The 23,066-nt window shown below is 43.4% G+C and overlaps 1 protein-coding gene and 1 non-coding gene across 7 annotated transcripts in view; one reads left to right on the top strand and one right to left on the bottom strand.

Annotated features, from left to right (window-relative positions):
* Positions 1-23,066, bottom strand: part of MYH10 (myosin heavy chain 10) — a 157,426-nt gene that overhangs the window by 36,139 nt on the left and 98,221 nt on the right. For 4 of the 6 annotated variants that reach the window (XM_033184593.1, XM_033184595.1, XM_033184590.1 and 1 more), the window contains 8 exons: positions 19,466-19,528; positions 9,949-10,142; positions 9,735-9,856; positions 7,745-7,814; positions 7,491-7,651; positions 2,964-3,072; positions 2,726-2,857; positions 1,655-1,861 (listed from right to left, as the gene is read on the bottom strand). In XM_033184593.1, coding sequence (XP_033040484.1) covers positions 1,655-1,861; positions 2,726-2,857; positions 2,964-3,072; positions 7,491-7,651; positions 7,745-7,814; positions 9,735-9,856; positions 9,949-10,142; positions 19,466-19,528 — 1,058 coding nt within the window. The remainder of the gene's footprint in view (positions 1-1,654; positions 1,862-2,725; positions 2,858-2,963; positions 3,073-7,490; positions 7,652-7,744; positions 7,815-9,734; positions 9,857-9,948; positions 10,143-19,465; positions 19,529-23,066) is intronic. The other 2 variants (XM_033184591.1, XM_033184594.1) reach the window with 1 other exon arrangement.
* Positions 317-378, top strand: LOC117068066. The gene has a single exon (XR_004430935.1). It is a non-coding gene; the product is annotated as a U7 small nuclear RNA (small nuclear RNA).

Below are 23,066 nucleotides of genomic sequence, written 5' to 3'. Positions count from 1 at the left end.
ATTTAAATAGTACAGGTCGTGAGAAATGAGCTGTCTGAGTTCAAGTGTACCTTTCACAGCAGAAGCACGTCGTCAAACTGGGCAGGAGTATAGAGTTTACATGTATTTCTATTAGAACATGCAGATCTTTATAATCTACATTCCTGTTTATGATAAACATGCTACTACACAGGATCGCAGATAGATTACCACATTTTAGATGAGGTGATTATTACACACTGCATGCCTGTATCAAAATATCTCATGTACCCCATATATGATATACATATACACACACACACTTAATATATATGCATACAAACTAGAATGAAAAACAAAGTGTTACATCTCTTTTAGAATTTGTCTAGCAGGCTTTCCGGTTTCTGGTGGAAAGCTCCCACCCCCTCCAATAAAAGAAAAAAAAAAAAAGTTAAAGAAAACAAAACCCAGGCCGGGCGCGGTGGCTCAACGCCTGTAATCCTAGCACTTTGGAAGGCCGAGGTGGGTGGATCACCTGAGGTCAAGAGTTTGAGGCCAGCCTGGCCAACATGGTGAAACCTCGTCTCTATTAAAATTACAAAAATTAGCTGGGCGTGGTGGCAGGTGCCTGTAATACCAGCTACTGGGGAGGCTGAGGCAGGAGAACCACTTGAACCCAGGAGGTGGAGGTTGCCGTGAGCCAAGATTGCGCCATTGCACTCCAGCCTGGGTAACAAAGTGAGACTCTGCCTCAAAAACAAAACAAAAAAACAAAAACCAAAAAAAAAAACCCCCAAAAAACCAAAACTGGGGTTGTACAAATGAACACATGGACAACTTAAGGAAATGTTCAAGAGTATCTTTGGTTAAATAATTTACTCATTGTTAATTTTAGAATGAAACCCTTGCAGAAATGAGTGTTTTATTGTAAAAATTTCAAACACACATCGAAGCACATGGACCAGCAGAATGAGCCCCACACAGAAGCATCACCCTGCCCTTAACAAGCATCGGCTCATGGTCAGTTCCATTTCGTGTGTGCCTCCACCTGCTCCCTTCTCCCCGTGGGTGATTCTGAAGCAAACCCCAGACATCACAGTTCATTTGTAAAACCTTCAGGCCGTGCTCCTAAAACATAAAGACCCATTTAAAAAGCACATTGGCCTGTTTCAATCAGAATCCAAAAATTGTGCCTCATGAGTACAGTCTGTAATTCAAAAAGAAAGTTGAGTACTAGGGAAGGGCTAGTTTTAAACAATTCTCATTCTGACTGTTGGCCACCTCCTCTTTCAGTGCTGAGCATTTCTTCTTAGCCGAACCACGTAGTAGATGTCTATCTAATGAATGGAGTGAGCAACATTCATTGGACATCACTGACAACATGAAGAACAAGTTAGGTCGTCTACAGAATGCTACAGACCCTGGGAGGTTTGTGACTTTGAATCTCTTTGCAAACTGTAAGATGCCACTTGGAACATAAAAAAAAATCCCTATTCAAAATGACAAATCTGTGTTCAAAGAAAATCTATGACAGGTGTGTTTTAAATGATGCTCATCTTTCTAAGGTGGCTTCTCACGACCCAGAACCCTTTTGCTTCCCTGTGGACTCAATAATCCAAAAACATAACGTCTATTTATTCAACAGATCCACTTGAAAATCCAAAATATGCTTCTAAGTAAAAATTATTACAGATACCTGAATATGTGCTTGCATTTTTTTCTTCTCATTTTGGAGGATTTGGTTTCTTTCTTCTTCTTCTTCCACCCTAGACTCCAAGTCATGTAGAATCTCTTCTAATTCTTGCTTTTTAGCGGCAAGTCTTGCCCTCATCTCTTCAGCTTCAGCAAAGAGCTCAGTCTCTGCTTGTAGTTGTTCTGCAAGGATATTCTTCTCTTCTAAAAGCTGCAGTCACAATAAAGTGTCAATGATTTGCTCCATTACATACGTACACAGTATATATTCACCGTGATTTCAATGGTCAATGCACATCAAAGAAAATATATAACATCATGGGCAGAACTTTCAAATACATTTTTGTCTATAGCAAAATAAGCTAGATGAAAATATTTTGGTTGTTCCTGTTGTCACAAGTTACTGTGAATCATACATATTAAATTCATTATAGTTCATCTATGAAGGTAATTTACAAGGGACAGATAAATAGGAGAGTGAAAATATTATTCAAACGCCATGAAGTTCACGGTGATTACTAATGCCTGTTTGGTAGTAAGCGATATCCTTGGCCTTTACTGTTAATATTTTTGGCCTTGAACACTATAATTCTATTATTGTCACAACAAACATCTCCTGAGCCTCTGCTTTGTCCATGAAGACTTCCCAGAAGAGGGACACACATTCAAGATCACTACTGCTAGAGAAGTACAGGTGGTGACCTCTACTCAAGCATCTCGTCCTTTGACTGTTTTTCTATTTCCCCTCATCAACAGACACAGGAAGGGGACAGTACTGGGAGCCTCATCGAAAACAGGTGTTAAGTACATGCTTGACAGCAAGAATCACAAAAGCAAAGATGCAAGAGGTAAGGTTAATTTTAACTTACATAAATCTAAAATGCAAGGCAGAATGTATCTGTTAACTCTGTTGGCAAAATGTATACAATTTGGAAATGAGTGAAAAGGCCTCACATAAAATAAGATGACATGGTGGGTATAGCTTATTCATAATGCAATGTGTGGGGGTTGCCATCAGTGCAAGATCGCATAGAGATTCAGGGCCAAGTGGGAGTTACAGGGTCACCGCACACACCTGCTGGTGCTTCCGCTCCATCTCCTCCAGCTCTCCTTCCACCTTCGTCTGCTTCTCCTTCACCTTCAACAGCTCTTCATCTTTGGCCTGAAGTTCTTCCTCCTGCCGAGTCACTTGTAGAAGCGGCTTCACCTATGACAAAATTAAGCAGTTTATCATTCCAGCTCTTTCCTGTGGGTTTTTCCTGATCAGATTCTGCTGTTTGAAAGAGATCTGGAAAGAAGTGAGCCGAGCTCACCTTTGTGAAGACTCGCCACCACTGCCAGTGCCGTAACTTCAGGTACGCGGCACAGTTCCGCTGCAAGACCTTTAAGGCACTTAGTTGCTGCTGCTTCTTGGCAAAGGCCCTGAAGAACAATAAGAAAAACTTATGATGTAAAGAAAAAAGTACCTGAATGGCTGTTGTCATAAGAAGCCTTTCTAAAGGCCCGTGTTCTTTGTCTAGGATAGGGAATGGATGCATCACTCAAGTCCTGGGTGAAACGCACAAGGAAGTCGTTCTGGCCGCTTGAAGCCACACTGGCTTGTTGGCCTGCTCAGCCCACCACAGGCCCCTGGCACCAGTTCCTGCACGGACTTTCTTCATGGATGCTGCCCTGCACATTGTCCTGCTGCCACTCAGCCATATACCCACACTGCGCACACTAAGACACCGATTTTCCTGAGGCAATGAAGACAGTAGGCAGAAGGGCCTGTTTTCTGTGCTACCGCTCTTTATCGTGCCTTTAGGAGCTACTCTTGTTTTCCTTTTGATATGTCACAGAAGAAACATTTCTCCTCATCTCCCAAGGTAATGTTTCTCCTCCTTGCCTCCACTTTGCCACGATGGAGCGCAGCACTCAAAAGCTAGAATGGGAGTGCAGCGCTTAAGGCACGTGGATTCGGCTGAGGAAAAGCCGCTAAGTTCTGAGTCTGGGAGTCCTTTGTCAAGATCTAAAGTGCAGCTTTGGTAGCGTGGTGGGGTAGAAAGCCGACTGCTGGAGCCAGGAAGTCAGTAATAGGAACATTTGCCTGTGGGTCTGTCAATGTCTCTCATTTATGGCCAGGCCTCATCCAGGGCCTGGAGATGACTCTTGCTCTGTGGAGCCCTCGCCTCCTCATGACCATACCTGGGCTTCCCACTACACCCTGCTACCTCCTCAGCCCCACACCAGGGTCTGAGACCCAGTTCCCATTCGCCTTCACTCTGGTGTTTTCAATTTCTCACTCTCCTTCAGGAACACAGAAACCCTCAAACCCCCTCCTGCCAAAAACAACCCCCAGGCCCAAATGAAGCTCATTACCTTGCCATTCCTTCGACTGACAACTGATCTTTTTCTACTCCTTATGAAACTCTCAGGGTCCACAGGCAAACGTTCCTATTGCTGACTTCCTGGCTTCCAGCAGTTGGCTTTCTACCCCACCACCCTACCGAAGCTACATTTTAGATCTTGACAAAGGACTCCGAGACTCAGAACTTAGCGGCTTTTCCTCAGCCAATCCCAAGTGCCTTGCGCGCCGCACTCCTCTGGGGACTACCCACTACTGGACATCACATCCCTGGATTCCAGAGCACCAGAATGGCCTGAGTCTCCTGGGCCCCACTAACAGTGCTGATGCTCCACTCCGACAGTCCACTCACACGGCTGTGCTCCCACATAGACTCTGAGCTCCTCAGGAGCAGGGATCACGGCCCAGGCATTTTTGTGGACATAACCAAGTGACTGACAGACTCCAGGCCTCCTGAGGATGTGTTTGTTGAGTAAATTAACTGGGTATTTCCTAGAAATAATCTGTAATTGTTTCTCTGAAGTCCTTTTGTAACAGCTTGCAGGAGTAGCTATAGGACGCTCCTGGGAAAGAGAAGCAATTGAAGGCGATGGAAAAAACAAGAAAAACATTTCGAATTATTCATTCACTCCAGCAAACAGCGGTATCAGGAGTGGGAGTGTCTTAAGGAAAGACAGACACTTGCTGTTTTAGAGCAGAAATTACCTACCTGTCACATTTCCTTGCAAGAATCCCACAGCTGCCATACTGCCAACGAATTCCTCCTTGCTGGTTAGAATTTTCCCTGAGTCCACTGCTTCATAACTGTTTTTATTATTGCTCCTTACAAAACCTTCTAACTTATTCCTACCAGCCAAAAAGAATTGGCCAAGTCTTTTTTTTTTTTTTTTTTGAGTCAGAGTCTTGCTCTGTTGCCCAGGCTGGACTGCAGTGGTACAATCTTGGCTCACTGCAACCTCTTGGGCTCAAGCGATTCTTGTCCCTCAGCCTCCCGAGAAGCTGGGACTACAGGCGTGCACCACCATGCCTTGCTAATTTTTTGTATTTTTAGTAGAGACAGGGTTTCGCCATGTTGGTCAGGCTGGTCTTGAACTCCTGACCTCAAGTGATCCACTGTGCCTGGCCGGGATTGGCCAAGTCTTAATTCCAAGAGTTTCTACTACAAAAACAAAAGTTTCAAAAATGACTTTTGAATTTATTAAGCATCCATCTTCCAATTCTTGCAATCACCTTCAGGAATGCTGTAAAAATTCACCCAATCTTCTTATTAAAAACTACTGCCCTAGTTGCTTCCTTGGCCCTCTGGGAGATAAAGCCGTCAAATGATGAGTCAGAAACATGCTGGGCACTTTATTTAGTGGAATGAGGCAGCTGGTTTCCTTCTGCACTGTGGTCGGCTGATTTTTATTGAGCCTGTGTGTCAGGCACTGTCCTCCAGGCTTTCATGAGGGAGCTGTGACATCAATCTATCTCCGAGTGTTTGGAAAGTGGACTTTGAAAGTGTTCAAAATCACTTTAGCTCCTTCCCCGTTTTTATCCTTATCCCAATGTCCTCCAGGGCGCTTCAAGCTCAAGTTCATGGATTTCTGTAAAGACACCTATTTTTTTTGACTATTAGCACTATTCTGCCTTTTTCCACAGTATAATCTGGTTCCTTTGAATAGGTTATCTTCTTTTTTTTTGATGTATCCTAAGTCCCAGCCTACCATATACATAGTGTGACTAAAATATTTAGGGGCAAGGGGCTGCAAAGGCAAAGGCGTGCCAGCCTACATATACGATTACATGGAATTGTTAGCTTTAAGTCCTTAAGATGAAATAATGCAAGTGAAATATCTTGTTTTTAAGTTTCTATCTTGAAAATTTTGCAAGCAAGGTTTAGATCCATGAAAAAGCTGCACAAAGTATATCTACATAGTTTGTAGCATGTTTCTGGCAGGTGTCAAGTTTTTTGCTAACTCTATGAAGTTAGCCTGGCACCTGCCATTGCTCACTCCTTATGCCATGTTACGCATTCTGCAGTTCAGTGGATACAGTGAGGAGGCTCTTTGCTATCAACAGGTTCACTTTATTATTTATCTAGTATCTAAACATTAGTATATAAAAACCCAAGTCTTTTACTCCTTTTTGCCAAATGTTTCTTAGTATCAACCAGAAGATATCATCTATTTGTCTTCAACTTTCCAAGCTACTCTTTTTACTCCATATTCTATTTTACAGGCAAAACACACACACACACACACACACACAAACCAATATTGCCTTTACCTTCTTCTGTTTAAAGCCCTCTTGACCACGGTCTGGGCAAGCAGACTGCCCAGGAACCAGAACTGTTTTCCAGCCCACATGTAGGAGACATTAGTGCAGAGTGCTGACTTCCAGTGCAGGAGTTCAGATTCTGTTTGCTCAAAACTGTCTGGATGACAAACTATTCAACCTCTCTCAACGTCTCTCACTCCCAAACCCTAAGTGTTTAGTAGGAAGAAGTATACCAGTATTATCTTCTAAATCCAAATCAGTTGTAAGTTCTTTGAATTCCATCTCCAATTTCACAACTTTTCTCTCATTCTCCAGCACCACCTTCTTGGGTCCAGGCACCATCACCTTCTACCTGAATCACTAAGACAGCTTCCCAACTGGCCCTCCCAATTCTACTCTTGGCCTGTCTCAGTAGATTCTGCGCGCCGCAGCCAGGCGGCCTTGACAGTATAGATTCCCTTCACTGCGCTCCTAACCCCTGTCCAGCGTCTGACTCTCAAGCCTCTTCTCTCACCTTGCTCCCTCTCACTCATCCTGCTCCAGCCACACTGGACTGTGTCACCTTCTCAAATGCTGCCAGATTCTTGCCATGATGCTGCTGTAGTTCCCCTACTGAAAAGCTTCTCTCTCCTCCCTTCACAGGGCCAGCCTTCTTACCCTTGAGGTTTCAGCCTCAGAGAAGCATTCTCTGAGGACTTGAGCTGAGGCAGGACCCCAAGCCCCTTAGCCCCTTGTGTGTGTGTGTGTGTGTGTGTATCTGAGATAGGGTCTCACTTTGTCACCTAGGCTGGGGTGCAGCGGTGCCATCTTGGCTTACTGCAGCCTTGACCTTCCAGGTTCAAGAGCTCCTCCTGCCTCAGCTCCGCCAGGTAGCTGGGACTACAGGCACGTGTTACAAAGCCTGGCTACTTTTTATATTTTTAGTAGAGATGGGGTTTTGCCATGTTGCCCGGACTGGTCTCGAACTCCTGAGCTCAAGTGATCTGCCCACTTTGGCCTCCCAAGTGCTGGGATTACAGGCCTGAGCTGCCACACCTGGCCTCCTTGTGTGTTTTCTTATTGCAACATCCCATTACTTAGAATGTTCATGTATTTACCTATCTCTGCCACTATAAAGCAGTTTCCATAAGGACAGACTTTATGTTTCACATACTCTTGCATCCCTAGCCCAAAACACAATGCTTATTTAGCACAAGTGCATCCTCAGTGAACGATGAATTCGTGAATAACCACTTACTTTCTGGCTAGATAACCTCTGCAAACGGCCTGGAAGAAGATAATGATGTCGGTGATTTTTAAATCTCTTTCTTCCTCTAAGTGTGCCAGAACTCCAGCTCTGAAAAATATCTTGCTCTGTCCAATTCTGTACAAGTTTGGGTCCAATTCTAAAGCCCGGATCTAAGAGAGAAAGAGTTCATTTACTTTTTTTTTTAACTACAAGAAAGATTAGATTAAGTCTACAAACCAGAAAAAAAATCAAGAAAAGCTTACCATTCGTTCACAGGCCTGTTTGCCATCCATAAAACCTTTAGGAATAGCATTTGGAGTTAGGATCTCATATCTGTAAGAAAATATTCCAAGAACTATTTTGTAGAAATTTGTGGACAATGTGTATCTACTAACTGTGAGTTTTGCTCTGAGGCAATAGAATGTTGGGTATGTAAATACATGTTAAATTAAGAGTAAAGAAATGAACTGGTGATAATCTGATGTTTTCTGTAGATCTGCTTTCTATTTCTCATAAGTAAAAACGAGGTTAGTTCTTTCAGGTCAAAAAGTAGGTTTAGGAGGTTGTGGCAGAGAAAAATCAAAAGCATGCTGTTTTAGAAACCTTTCGTTTTTCTTCATTTCCTACAAAATGGTCATATCCTCAGGATGCAAAAGAGAATCTGGCTTTCTGTACTTTAAGTCACTGTCAATTTGTAGCATTTATTAGATAACAGGAAGGGCTGTAAGAGCTGTGTTCACAGGCTTCTATTCAGAACATCAGACAACATCAGGGCGACATGTGACATGACACTGGTCAGGGCGTACACACGTATATGTGCTCACTGAGCTGCACATTTAAAATCTGGGTACCTCACTGTATACAGGCTATACCTCAATCAGAAAAATAAAAGATACTTGCTATATTAAAGGAGGAATCCTGGCTACATCAGTCAAACTTTGTCTCTTGGATGCCAATTATACTCCGTTTTTCTCCTAACAATAAAAAATGAAAATCTACCAGACTTGATCATACAGTAGGATCAGAATGCTGGCTTTCCTGAAGACACACAGGGACTGGAAGGGCTTCTCAAGGTGACTATCTGGAACAGTGGGAGAAAGGGCACAAGGACCATTCTTTGACCCGGCAGCACCATTTATTTCATGGAACAACAAATGGTGTCAAACTTTGAAATCTGATTTCCAGAAAAAGGAAGAAAGAAAGCAAACTAAAGTAACTGTTCAAGAAAATTACCAAATAAAAATTAAAAATAACTCTCATCCTATGTATCCATTTCCACTGCAGGTGGATAGATCTTTTCCCTTTTGTTTTTTCTTAATCCTTTTCTAATCTATGTACTCCTTTCCCTACGTCCGCTAAAAGACTGTAATTGCAGGCATGTGTGTGCACATGTACACAGTACATTGGAAACAAATTCATACACACACACACACAGACATATCCATTGAGAAAAGATGGAGAGAAGCACCCCCACATGTTTTTAGGAATCACTCCTGGATGCTTTTTATTTACTTTTTTACTTCTCTTGTATTTTCACACTTTCCTAAAAGGAACATACATTACTTATCTATTTAAAAAATCAATTTTAAAAATAATTATGTTTGGCCTGTAATCCCAATGCTTTGGGAGGCCGAGGCGGGATCACGAGGTCAGGAGATCGAGATCATCCTGGCTAGCTTGGTGAAACCCATCTCTACTAAAAATACAAAAAACTAGCTGGGCGTGGTGGCGCGTGTCTGTAGTCCCAGCAACTCGGGAGGCTGAGGTAGGAGAATTGCTTGAACCTGGGAGGTGGAGGCTGCAGTGAGCCGAGATGGCGCCACTGCACTCCAGCCTGGGTGATGGAGTGAAGACTCCATCTCAAAAATAATAAATAAATAAATAAATAAACAAACAAACATAATTATGTTTGAATCCCAGGTAGAACTGTCTGAATGAGTACACTGTAAGCTTTCAGCTTTCTATGTTTATCTGAAAGCTCACTTCAGGGCCCTGAAAACATGGCATGTTTCTTTGCAGCACCCATAGCAGTTCCTAGCACGCTGCCTTTTTAGAAAGTAGGCACTCAATCTTCCTACCAATAATCAAGGTAATTAAGGGTTGTCCTTCTCCAGTACGTCACCATATGTTTGCTATATAAGAAAACAAACTATGTAGGGGATAAGGAAAAAGATTTCCTTATTATATCACTGTTTGAATTCATATGAAGATAAGTTTTGATACGTAAGCAAAATAAGTAAAAGTTAGCAATACCTCTGTCTGAATTCCTGGAAAACTATTCGGTTGGGGAAGCCCTGGCGACAGATGCGGATCCCTTCCAGGACACCGTTACAGCGCAGCTGATCTAGGACTAGGTGTGGATCCAATTTTCCAGCCTAATCAAGCAAACAATAGTTTCGTAGTTTAATCTTTAGCACCTGACCTAGATCAGTTTAAAATACTCGCATATGTTTTGCTCAGCGCATACCCTCTTCTCGTGATTGGGAATGATGCAGCGAACGAAGTTAGGGTTGGTGTTTCGGAGGGTTGCCATCAGCTTGGTGAGAGATTCTTTGTAGAGCTGCCCGACGGTACGAAACATGCCCTTCTTGGTTTTATATGCGGAGCCAAAAGCTGTCTCAGTCATACCAGTGACTTGATCCAGACCCACGATACGGTCCACTGGGGAGGAGAAAGGAGAAAACAAATATAAGCCAAACCTCACTAGTTAGCAGGGAAAGAAAAGACACAGTGAAAGTGCAGCAGCACAAGCTTTGTGGAACAAATGACAGGAGATGCCATATAGGTAAGGCAGTCAGCATACTTAGGCACTGCACAAGCCGGGAACTAACAGCCACACACTTATATGGCAGGAGACTGTAGTGCTTTGACAGCTCCTCACTAACATACACCACCAGATGCCTTCCGCTGCGCTAGCTTCAGGAATTCACTATCTTGGATAACATTCTGCCTGTTACATTTACAATTATTTGGTAAATGAAGACTCATTGGCTGGCATTATTGATACATACAGACTGATACTGTGAAAGGCCTTCAAATAGGAAATGGCTCATAAAAATATATATAAGAATACTGATTGTACAAATCTACTTAATAAATAACCTCAGGGACTAGGGACCAGAATTCTCTCTTATTAGTCATTAGACTTTCAGTAAGAAAAGTCACTCAAGTTTGAGGAACAAATGCAGGAAGATTAGATTACAGGAGTTCAGATTTTTAGCAATGTGTAAGCTTCAGCTCTCTTCTCAAAACATGAGTAACACTTACTAAAGGGCAAGAACACAAAATAGGAAGGACCCTTCTGAAAAGAATAAATGCCTAAGCTTCCTCGGTGTTCAGTGGCTAAACTTGTCAAGACATTCCCTTGTTAGAGCAACTGATATTTTTACATTATCCACAAAGACCTAGTGCTTCTAATGATGAAATCATAAACAATGCACCAGCCACAAGCAAAACATTTGGTGCATAATGTACATAACCTCTTACCGAAAAAAAATTAAATGAATGAAACACATTACTCAAATACTTTAAAATCAATCAGAATTATCAATGGAACTGCCCTTTTTAATGCCCTCTTCAACCCTAATGGACACCTCATTTCTTTCATTTGTTTCCTATGACAGAAACATGGGGACCTGATGCTGTGTGAAGAGCTTTATGTGCAAGATCTCATTCGATTATCAATTCCCAATGAGGTTTTTAACAGGAGAGAATCATGACCCCGGGAAGTAAAAGTGAACTGCTCAAGTTACGCAGGTCTTCAGTAGAAGCTGGGAGAAGGGCGGGTAAAAGCTGTTTAATTTCTAGGCCCATGCAGGCACGCTATACTACAACTGCTTCCAAGTAAAGCTACCAGATCAAGGGTGTGGGTCAGAGCTACCTCTTTTGCTTGTGCATTGAAGACTGTCTACTTCAGAGACTGCTGTTCTCTCCTGTGCCTTCAACCTCTCCTCCTTCACTTGCCCCAGCAGAAAGCAGCACCAAACCCATTTCTGCAGGCCCCATAAAATACTGATCTTCCCTTCACTCTGTATCTGCCCACTTCTCTTGTCAGAGCCAAGCTTCTTTCCTGAGCAGTTCACACCCTTGCTACACCATATCCTCTCCCACTAACTTCCCAGTGTGTAGCCAACTGGCTTATGGCCCGTCCTCTTCCTCTCCTGCCCAACACTACTCAGGCAGTGACTGGTCAATTGCTACATGAATAGACACCGCCCAGTGCTTGTTTTTCTTGACCCTGGTACGTTTACCTGGTGATGTCACAGCAGCGTTCTAAAAACTCTCCACTCCTGGCTTTTTTCAGAGCCCCACCTTCTCCTGTACCCCAGTTCCCTCTTGCTACTTCAGTCCCATGTTTCTTGATGATTTCTCTTCTGCTTTTCCTGTACCTCATGGCACTCACCTGGGATCCCAAATCAATTCATCTGCAACCCTTCTAGAATAAGGCACAATACAAGTGCTGACGTTGGCCCTCTGCTTTTCTCAAGCCGGATTCCCAACCCAGGTGATCTCAGCTATGACTCTAACTAGATACACCTGACCACCCAGAGCCAGCTGCCAAACATTTGTATTCTACTCTCCACTCAGATGTCACAAAGGTGCCTCTGCCTTCTACAAATACTTGTTCAATCCTAGCATGTCTGCTTTGACTCAATGTGGCATTCCTGCTCCCAGCATCACGCCTGGCACTAACATGCTTGATATATACATGTCAGTGGATAAATTATGTCAACATTAAATATGTTTGTAATTAAAAAGGGTGAGAAATACATTCAAAGAAAATAACAGGATGCTATAGGAGAAATGAGTGGTTAGAGATCTCTCTGGGGAAATGCCATATAATACCCCCAAATTAAGAATGGGCCTGTGGGAAGATGACCACTCCAGTTGGTGCAATCAGCATACGTGAAAGACCAGGGGCAGGAAGAAGCGAAGGAAGGCCAGCCCGGAGAAGGAGGCACCGGTATGAGGAGGAGCTTACAACACTTGCACTGGCTGCTGCCTGCAGAATGGCATGGGGAAGGGGGAGGGGAGAAGTGGAAGTGGGGAGACCAGACAGGTGACCCTTCCAGGAGTCCAGGGTCTAGGTGATGAGGGCAGCTGGAGCTAGTGAGATTATGAAGACGGACTGAGAAGGAAGATTCAAGAGGTATTTTAGTGGGAAAACTGACTTGCTGTTGCAATGAATTCAATATGCAAAGTGAGGTGGAGGGGCATTTCAAGAATAATTGCTAGGATTGTGGCTTGAGCAACTGAATGGCTGGTAGGGAAGGCAAGGAGGGAAGTGAGTTTTGTGGATGGGAAGACAAGACCCAAACTCTAAGTAAGTCTGGGATGCCCGGGGACTTTGAAGTGTAAGAGACATGTCAAATGACAAGAGGAATATTCCAGTCTGCTGCTAGGAAGAGAGGTCTGAACTAGAAAGGTAAATTTGGGAGTTGTCAACTTTTATCTAGGGGAGACCAGAAAGAGATGAGGGCCTAAGACCATCCCCAAGGAGCTCAGCAGAGGAGGAGGAGTTAAAAAGGAACGAAGGCCAGGCACAGTGACTCACACCTGTAATCCCAGTATTTTAGGAGGCCGAGGCGGGAGGATCACCTGAGGTCAGGAGTTGGAGACCAGCCTGGCCGACATCGTGAAACCTTGTCTCTACTAAAAGTGTAACAAATACAAAAATTAGCTGGGTGTGGTGGTACACACCTGTAGTTCCAGCTACTCGGAAGGCTGAGGCAGGAGAATTGCTGAGGCTGAGGGAGAAAATTGCCTGAACTCAGGAAGTAGAGGTCGCAGTGAGCTGAGATCGTGCTACTGCACTCCAGCCTGGGCAACAGAGCGAGACTCTGTCTCAAAACAAAACAAAACAAAAAAAATGAAGGATATGGAGAGGGGACAAGGCCCATGTCTTAAACCCAAGCATGGACCCACCCTCTGTCCTGTTCTTCCTCCTGGGTTTCCTATCCCATGGAACCACTGACCAAAAGTGGTCAAGCCAAAGGTTAAGATGTCATCGATCCACCCTCCTCTCCCCTGCCCTTGCTGGGCTCCTGCTTCTGACCTGGATCCTGTACTTCTCCCCCATTTCATCCTCTACCCGCAGGGCTACATGGTTCCTTCATTTACACCTTCTGTCCCTGTGTAATGTAGCAGCCATTTCTAAAAGACAAAACTATGCAATTAACATCCTTGAGTTTCTCCCACAGCCTGTCGGGTATTGTCCAAATAACTTAGCTCAGTAGGACAGCACAGCGATGGCCTCCACTCAGAGTCAGACACACCACACTCATGAGCTGGGTGATTCTGGGGCAAGTGACCCAACTTCTCAATTTCCTCCTCTTGAAAGGGAGCTAAGGAGACCACGCTTCAGAGCTGTGAGCCTGAAAAACATTCAAGTGCTCAGTGAAGGCACCTCTCTTGTCCCTTTCACTCATGCCCCTAACGGCCAACAGTACAAACTAGTTGCATTTGCCCAAAGACACAATGACTTCACATTCCATCCTTTTCTCTCTGCCTGGAATGCCCAGCCTGCTCCAGTCATCTTGGCAAACCCTTAAATACTTTTAAATCTCCATTTCTTTACCAGCTACCTCAGGGAAACCTTCTTATGCTCGGTTTTCACCCTGCCTCCAAAGCTAAATAGGCCACTCCCTTCTCTAGGCTTCAAATCCCTGGGACAGAACCTCCACACTGTTCTATGCATCTTCTCACTGGACTGAGTTTCCCCAGGGAACATTTTTCCAGCATCTCACATACTCAGGGCCCCGAAAGCTGTGCCCATGGTGTCTCTGGCCTCCCAACCATCAGCGGAGACAATCTCCCACCCCCAAATGTTGGCCGGTGCCTGGTGCCGGGCACACAGTAGGCATTTAATAAGCATCTGCTAAGTGAACTTGCACGAAGTTTACCAGAAGAACAAATCACCACCACAACGAGAGAGGAAGAGCACCATGTTGCTCTGGAAGGATTCAGTTACACTGGTTGTGCAGGACTTTAGCCTGCACAGGCAGTTCTTAAACACAATCTGCTGTCAGTGTTGTGTGTGTGTGTTTTTAAAAATATAGTAACCGATAAATAGTCATAATAATCCTGATTTTCAAATTTAATTTTAGTAAGGACAATCCAAAGCTAAATATTCAGATTTTAAAAAAATAATGCTTTAGACTTTCAGTTCTTGTTTTTTGAGATGGAGTCTTGCTCTGTCACCCAGGCTGGAGTGCAGTGGCACGATCTTGGCTCACAGCAACCTCCGCCTCCCGGGTTCAAGCGATTCTCCTGCCTCAGCTTTCTGAGTAGCTGGGACTACAGGCGCCCGCCACCACGCCCAGCTAATTTTTGTATTTTTAGCAGAGACGGGGTTTTACCATATTGGGCAGGCTGGTCTCAAACTCCTGACCTTGTGATCTGCCCGCCTCAGCCTCCCAAAGTGCTGGAATTATAGGCGTGAGCCACTGTACCTGGCTATTTTTAATTCAACATTTTAAACTCTGGGTTAGATTCTACCAACAAAATTATCTTGTGAGTAAAAGAGAAACACTCTGGGAAATTCATTAAATGATTTGAGCCACACTAATAATGTATGATTTCACTCAACAATCAAGACCCGAAAAACCTCTATTTTAAGAGTATTTTCTTGTTGATCAAAGCAGAAACCAGAGAAAGGCAGAAAGTGTGAAGAGAAGACTCCAGCAGCTCCTTGAAATGAGCAGTGCGCCTCACTGGAAGACCTAATATTGCTTCTAAATTTCAAAGTGCCTTTCCTCCAGCCACAGTTTCAGGGTAAAGACTGCCTTTGTTTATTCTTGCACTATAAATTCTTCTATCTGAGCTGTCAGGAGAGCCTGGTTAGGACTGCTGGTGGGCATTTAAATTCATTACTTGGTTCTAGAAGCCTGAAAAGTATTTTATACTAACACCTAATTTACTAATCTATAAGAATTTATTTAAACAGTCGGAAATTAGATGAGTTCCAGACTGAAATCTGTGAGGATATATTTGCAGTTTAAGAGAGAAAATGCAATGTGTCATCTATCTCATCATGAAACTGCCATCAACAGTTTCATAGAAGGAATGGCATCGGCTGGTGCCAGAATCCTTAACTGGCCCTTCTAGGGGATAATCTAGGAGACGGGTCCATAAGATTTTTATGTTTTTCAAATCTGTGCATGGACCACAGTACTAGTGTTACTAAATTTACTTTCAAGTATTGAAGCTAGATCTTCAGAAATTCATTCTAGTTAATATAGCTGGAAACCAAAAGAGCGAGAAGAAACCTATTTAATGTTAATTTCAACAGCCAGATGCTGATGACTGAGAACAGCATCACACACTCCTTATGAAAGGTGTTCAGTGGCCGGCACTGTGCGAGGCATGGAGCGGGTTCTCAATGCTCATTTAAATAAGGTAAGACAATTCCATCCTCATACAGATGAAAACTGTCACTGTTACAAACAATTTGGAAACAAATATATTTAACTATTATGAATTCGCAGAAACAATCTTAACCTCAATCTTAAACAATCTCATATCCCTGTTACATGGTAGTGTAATAACAAGTTTGCAGTGGTTACATAACTAGTTGCTAGAACCGATCTGCTAATTACTCTAGCATCTGAAAATTTTTAGAAAAACCCTAGGAAGTTGAGAGGCTGAGAAGAAGCACGTGATTTAAGGAGAACACAGTCTTCTTTATCTCAAGCACTAGTCTCAAGCCAAACTTGAATGTCTCCCTTATCTCCATCTACCTTCCTATCCCTTTCAGCCATCTAAGACGTTGGGCAGACAGGAAGCCCCTCTTTGCCCGCAGCTTCACTATGCTCTGTGCTCGCTTTCTCCCCTTGTCAGGTCCCATGTCCCCAACTCACGCTGAGACTGGGCAGCCCGGCACCGCTGCCTATCAGCTGCACCTTGGGACACTATGAACGATACTACACTTAAGGAAAGCCAAGGAAATAAACATTTATCGGGTTTCTCTGTTGTTCTGTAATTACAGCAGCAGCTGCTGCAGATGCAGCCGAGGCAACGGCAACTCTACCACACCATACATTCAGGCACTCCCCGTGTGCCACGCATTCAGGTTCACGTTGCCTCAGTTGATAAAATAACCCTGAGAACTAAATGTCGCTGTCCGCACTTGCCCTCAGGAACTCAAGCTGCAGTACCCAAGCGCTGCTTCTCTTCAGTGAGTTTCCAACTATTGCTAACGCTTGAGATCAAAAAATAGGAAGGAGCAGAATATACTGCAACAATAACACAAACTTTCATCCACTGAAAGCGAGAACAATTTAAACACATAAACTATGTCAGACCTAAACCACAGATTCTAAAATGGGACTTAAGATGGAGGTTATGATCGATGGATGTAATCTATAAGGAGATTAAATGGGTACCATCTTATCAGTCATGATACTTGGCTCTACACGGACTTCTCAGATTTTCCCTGAGTTTTGCTGTGGTGGTACACTCTTCTGGACCTGTCAGCTACAATCTAGCACACATGGAGGTTCAAAGAGCCTAACTAGTGCTGTTCTATGAAGGAAATTGCAGATGCAGGTATAAACTAGCGTTAGTGAAAATGATACATAATTGTCCCTCCAACATGATTTAGATCAGGTCTAAAGCCTTCGATAGTCCCAATTACCCTATTACCCATTACCCCTTTAGTCCAAAAGCCCTGCCTGTAGCTTTCAGGTTACAACCCCTTTTTGCTGGTTCATTCTGCTTGCATCTTCACTACTGGTTTATCTCTGAAGCCCAGACTTTCAAAATATACTTGTAAGAAAAGAGTCCTCGACTTTATAGCAGAAACTTGTATGACCTCCGTATTTGCCTCTAGGAATCCTGTTCTCCCCTGTTCCTTTCTCTTTTGCACTTGTCCTGTAATTCTTCTAGAAATCTCTTTTTATTCCAGTCCCAGAAGCCTGCAGGCCCTTCATAATGCTATTTCCCCATCATTACACATGTACTTAAGCACATGGGTCCTATTAGCTTTGTGTCACCTGCTTTAGAGAGATGCTTACCACACGTCAGCACATCACAGGCAATCACAATCTGGATCCCTAGAAACTCCTCCATCCATTGTCTTCCAAGAAATCACTGGAAATATTAAAGTCCTCCATTTTCATTTTAAAATCCCTTAGCCCTCTCTGGGGTGGTGGTCTTGAATCAATAAACACATTAAAGAGAAAACGATTTTGCTGTAAAATATTACACTCAATTTCAAAGAACATATTTGGCCTTGGTAGATGGATGGGCTTCTGAGGAGAAGTAGAGATTGAGACCGTTGGTACTCGGTTCAGCTGAGTAATTGAACCCAAGGACACTTCACAGAGACAGACAGAACCGGGAACATTTTCAGTGCCAAGGTGAGGGTGCAGTGAGGGGAATGGGCCTCCCCGCTGCTCATTCATTAGCATGAAGTCATCTAAGAGCGGCTCTGTACTGGATGCTGCTGGTACAGTGAAATGCCTGGTGTATATACCCCAAAGATCATGGTCCCACAGGAAAGAGTGTCCGTGCTTTTGGTGGTCACGGTGGGAACGGTGGGCGAAGCTGCTGGGGCTGAAAATTGGGTGTGGGGTCACCACCCCCTACCCATCCATCAGCTCTCGCTCAGCGACTTAGTGATGCTTTGCCTCCTCTGTGCCAGGTGCTGAAGAGATGACAGTGAGCAAAGTCAAGCACTGGCCCTGCCTTCAAAGAGCTCACAACCTGGAATTCTCTTATGAGGTTAGAAATCCAAAGGGAATTCATCTAAAGAGGGCACTCACTTTAGGAGAAAGTCCAAAAGATCAAGCACTAACCTTTAATAAAGCACAAGTCCCAGGTTATAGCTGAAAACCACCTCCAAGCTCCCCCCGTCCATTTCAACACTGTCAGCATTCCCCAATGCCAAAGAGGACTGAATTTAGAGATCTCTTCCTTTGGAGTTCTGTAGGATTTTCATTCCTGCTTATGCTGTCTCTAGCATAATCTTTTATCTCCTCCCACTCCATACTTGCAATCTACTTTTTTCATAGTATGTGAACTAGAGTTGATGGCAGGAATTTTGAGTTGGATTAAAATAGGCATGGTCCTTTAACATTTTAAAAATAACTTTTGAGATGGATTTGGATCTCGGCATTATCATGTTACAAAAATCATAAAGGAAATTTCATAAGATAAATTTATCTTTGAGTTTCGCTACTTGCCAATTTCACTAAACATTTGGAAGGCTGGCTGGGCTTCATTTTATATTGGGCTTTTGGAGACTCTGTAGCTGTAGTTAGGCTGTATTTTAACACAGGGCTAAGGATTCAGATCACAAAGCCCAAACATGTGGAGCTCAATTTAAGGTTCAATGTATAATCCTGACAACATTCCACTCGGTTTTCGTCTCAACTTGCACATTATCAGGCCTTGTAGAGCGTTTCAGGGCCTCTGGTTGAAAAGAAAAGGGCAAGTAGCCAGATATGCACACACATTCCAAACAAAAGGTATAGTGATGAGACCAACACACCTGAGGTAAATATGTAATTACTTGTCTGCAAAATGTGTCTTAAATAAAAGGAAACACTCCTCCTTGGAAATTCCTTAGAGTTGAAAATTTAAAGGTGACTCAAAAGCAAAGGAGATGTCATTTAGCAGATCGGTTCTTAACAATTTCCTTAGAGGACTGTGTATCACAATGGCACTATTGGAAAAGGTAGTGGCATACCTTTTAATATGCGGTGCTATAGGTGCTATGCATAAAATAAGAAGCAATGTGTAGGCAGTAGCAATTAAATTGCTTATGCACTCAAACATTTGCCTTGAAGTATAATAAAACTGAGCATGAAATGAAAGGTTCATGCAGGCCTATGAGCAAAACCAAAACAGAAACCCGAAAGCCCACCCCAGCCCCCCAGCCTACCCCCTGCCCTCCCCGGCCACCCTGCCAGGCCCCCCACACATTTTTCCTGTGGGCTTAAAACCCTTCTGTTTTGGGAGACCTACAGGCTTTATACATTCACCTGGTGGCTCATGAAGACCAGAAACACTGTCATAGAAAGAAGCTCTCTGAATATTCTGAATCTCTAAAGCAGAGAAACAGCAAAAACAGGACAGAAGAGCAAATACACAAACACTTCAGTTAGTGTGAAAGACATTCGACAGCACAAGTCAACTTTGAAATTGGGCTACAAAAGGAGCTAGTCCAAGGCAGATCCCATGCAAACATGACTGTTTAGAGCATTTGCACATTTGGACAAAATTCTTTATAAAATAGATTAAGGCTCAATCAAAAGAGCACATTCCCAGCTCCTGGTGTGAGCATTACATGATATTAATGTCAAATGATTACCCCATGTAAATGCAAGATGAATTTTAGGAGGAACAGGCACTATTTGAGTCGTCTATCAGAAAAATCTCTTTATAGTGAGTAGCTTAGGACATGACGGCAGTGAAGTCACAGCACTCTGGCGAATGTACGTATTAGTGGCTTTTACTGTCACGAATTATGCTGCTGTGTAATTTTACTTCCAGTACAGATTCTCAGAAATATAATTTCCGAAAAATAATTTGAATACAAATTACTATACAATAGATATACCATTAAGGAAAACAAAATTCAAGTTCTGTTGTAGCATAATGTTAAAATAACTTTGAATCATAAGCAAGATGATACTTATTGATCATACTGTTATGAAAATATCCTAGGAGGTACATTGACATGAAAATGCAATCTTGAGGGTTTTCTTTTCCCTCAATATAAACCTTAAGAAGTGCCAAGAACTTTGCAGCTGGTAAAGAGATCCCAAACAACATCTTTTAGCAAAAAGGAGGACATTATAAACCTCTAGGGCAGGGCTGCCACCAGTAAATCTTATTTCTCTTGGTTTGGCCTTGAGAAAACTCTAAAACTCTAACACAAACTCTATTTTATTTTTCTTTCTTTTTTTTCAGTGGAGACAGGGTCTCGCTGTGTTACCCAGGCTAGTCTTGAACTCCTAGGGTTAAGCAATCATCCTGCCTCAGCCCCCCAAACTGCTGGGATTACAGGCGTGAGCCACCATGCCCAGCCATAAACTGTATTTTAACACAAAATGTTTCATACTCTAGGTGTTGTACCTTCACAGGCAAACTATATGCATATATCATCTATTCATCTATTCATGTTCAACTTGTCATTTTCTGCTTTTGCATTTCAGTGGCCCTAAAAAGAGGAAAATAATGTTTTTCTAGGGTTATTTTTCTAGAGAAAAATTGCTCCCCTTATCCTGAGAACTCTACATCCAGAGTGAGCAGTGATAAATCCTCCACCTTAGAACCCTCTTTAAACTTCTATGCCTACTACTTTATGTATGAAACAAACTGTCTTCAAAATTGGACAGACATGACACTGCTTCTCTGCCCGCTCCTCGCCCTGAAGAACAGCGCCTCCCAACAGTGAGTGGCCTCTGAGATGTTCCCTGTCACTCAGATGAAACTAACTGTCCACCTAAGCTGAAGAGCGACAGCACCTCCTGCTAAGAGCGGCATTATCTGGAGAGCAAACACGTAGGAGTATTCCAGAGCAGAGGCTAGCAGAGCCAAAGCAAACCTGGGGTAGGTAAGATATCTCTTGGCTGATTTTTGACAAGAATGGCCAAATGCACTCCCAACGGCATATCTTTAGAAAGACAAGGGCCATCAATAGGGCTGTGCAAACATGGCGTCTGTGGGTCAGAGCTGTGGGCTAAGTACAGATGAACGGGGCTCATGCCAAGGGCTGAAGGAGCTCAGCAAGGTCTAGAGTTTCCTCTAAGCATTTCTGTAATCAAATCAATAACTTTCCTGTATCTCTTAAATGGAAAGACACAAAAGTGCAGGTAAGGAGTCTCCAGACTGGGTCCTACCTGTAAGACGTAGCATCTGTGATCTGTAATTTGTATGACATCCCACCCTCCCACCTCCACCCTTGCCCACCAAATCTTACATACCTACAGCTTCTGACCTATTGTGCCAAAGCCCTCTCCAGTATCTGGGGCTGGTGAGACCTGAAGCTAAAGAAGAATGGAAGGAGGAAGTAGGAAGCTGGGAGCCAAGAAAAAGACTAGCTCAGTTCTGTTACTGCATCTGTGTATATCCTGGTTTCTCAACTGGATTACTAGCTCTTGGGAGGCAGGGGACATGTCTCTCATTGCTTCCAGATCCAGCTCACAGATGATTGCCATAGGAAGTACATAATTAGGTATGTAGTATTATACGAATGGGTCAAGTGCTGAATGGGTGTTTCCAACACCATTTTTGGTTAAGGAATATAAGACAAGGACTAAAAAAGGGTTCAGAGTGTCAGAATAAATATGTAATAAAGGACCTCATTTCCATGCTTATAATGTCAGTGGTCCCAATACCTGTTTTCCTTAAAAATGAAGAGAAAACCAGTTTTTGAGGCTGGTTTTCAAAAACCAGGGAAAACTCCCCGTTTCCTCTGTTCCTGTTTCCCAGGCATCGTCTCCATGCCCACTGTCATCTCAGTTGTCCCATACTCAACTCCCCACTTCCAGGCTCTTTCACTCCAATCCACCCACAAACACTGCCTGTTTCACTTCTTCAAGTTCAGAATGGGTCACTACCCAAGGTCACAAACCTACTGACGCGATTTCTTCAGCACAGTCTCAAGAACAAATTCCACTAGAGATGGGACATGAGGACTCTCCAGCCTAGCCTCAACCTACCAGCCCGGCCTCATTTCCTACTCACTCTTCTCTGCCCCAGCCCTCTCTAAAGCCAAATGGAAGACTCCTCCTGAGCGATGATTTTCAACCTCTCCACCGTGATCATTCTGTACTTCTTCTCCTGCCAACTTCATTTCTACAAATGCCACCCCAGACACTCACTCCTGGAGCTAGTTCATGTAAACCTTCTTACCCGCAGATGTTTAAGGCATAACCAGGCCATGAATGCTCATAAATTAGTGCTGAAAACACTGTGTGGCACTTAGTAGGTGCTCAGGAGATGTCAGCTTCCATTGTTTAATCAACAAATCATTTTTATTCTTTAAGGACAAGGAAAATTGCATCCTCTCGTTATGACATTTTCCCTTTAGCGCCCCAGAAAAAGGCAGTCCCTTCCTCTGCTGCACATCCCTAAAAACTCACTGTGCCATTTCCATGGCATTTATCACAGATCCACTTTGCATACTGATCTCACTCCCTCTGCTGTGTTCTAAGACCTTACAAGGGTATCCGGAGGAGAAGCTGAACATGAGGAGACTTTGTAACCTACACAGTCCCCAATGCTGTCACAGCTGAAGTGATTCCTGAAGGAATGCAAATCCTTACGACTGCAACATTACTCCTTCCTCTTCTTCCTCACACATTTCCAACTCACCAGCGCTGGTCTTTCTAGCACTGTAGACCCTGTAACAACCTGAGCTCAGAGGTCTTTTCTGTTCTCATCTCAGTTTCTCATATCCCACTCTTAACATTGCCTATCGAGAAGGCGAAGAGGAGCTCATCACTGAGGATACTGTACGTTCTACTGGAGCTCCCTGCTTCTCTTCCCAGTCCTCACACAGCATCCCTCGACTGAGTAGGTCACTGGAAGTGACACTGTGCATTCAGTAGTCAGTTGAAGACTTTCACCTAAAGG

The sequence above is a fragment of the Trachypithecus francoisi genome, unplaced genomic scaffold, assembly GCF_009764315.1.
Source record: "Trachypithecus francoisi isolate TF-2019V2 unplaced genomic scaffold, Tfra_2.0 Lachesis_group20, whole genome shotgun sequence".
NCBI lineage: Eukaryota > Metazoa > Chordata > Mammalia > Primates > Cercopithecidae > Trachypithecus > Trachypithecus francoisi.
The sequence above is the reverse complement of the archived record's forward strand: the minus strand, read 5'-3'. Positions and strand labels throughout refer to the sequence as shown.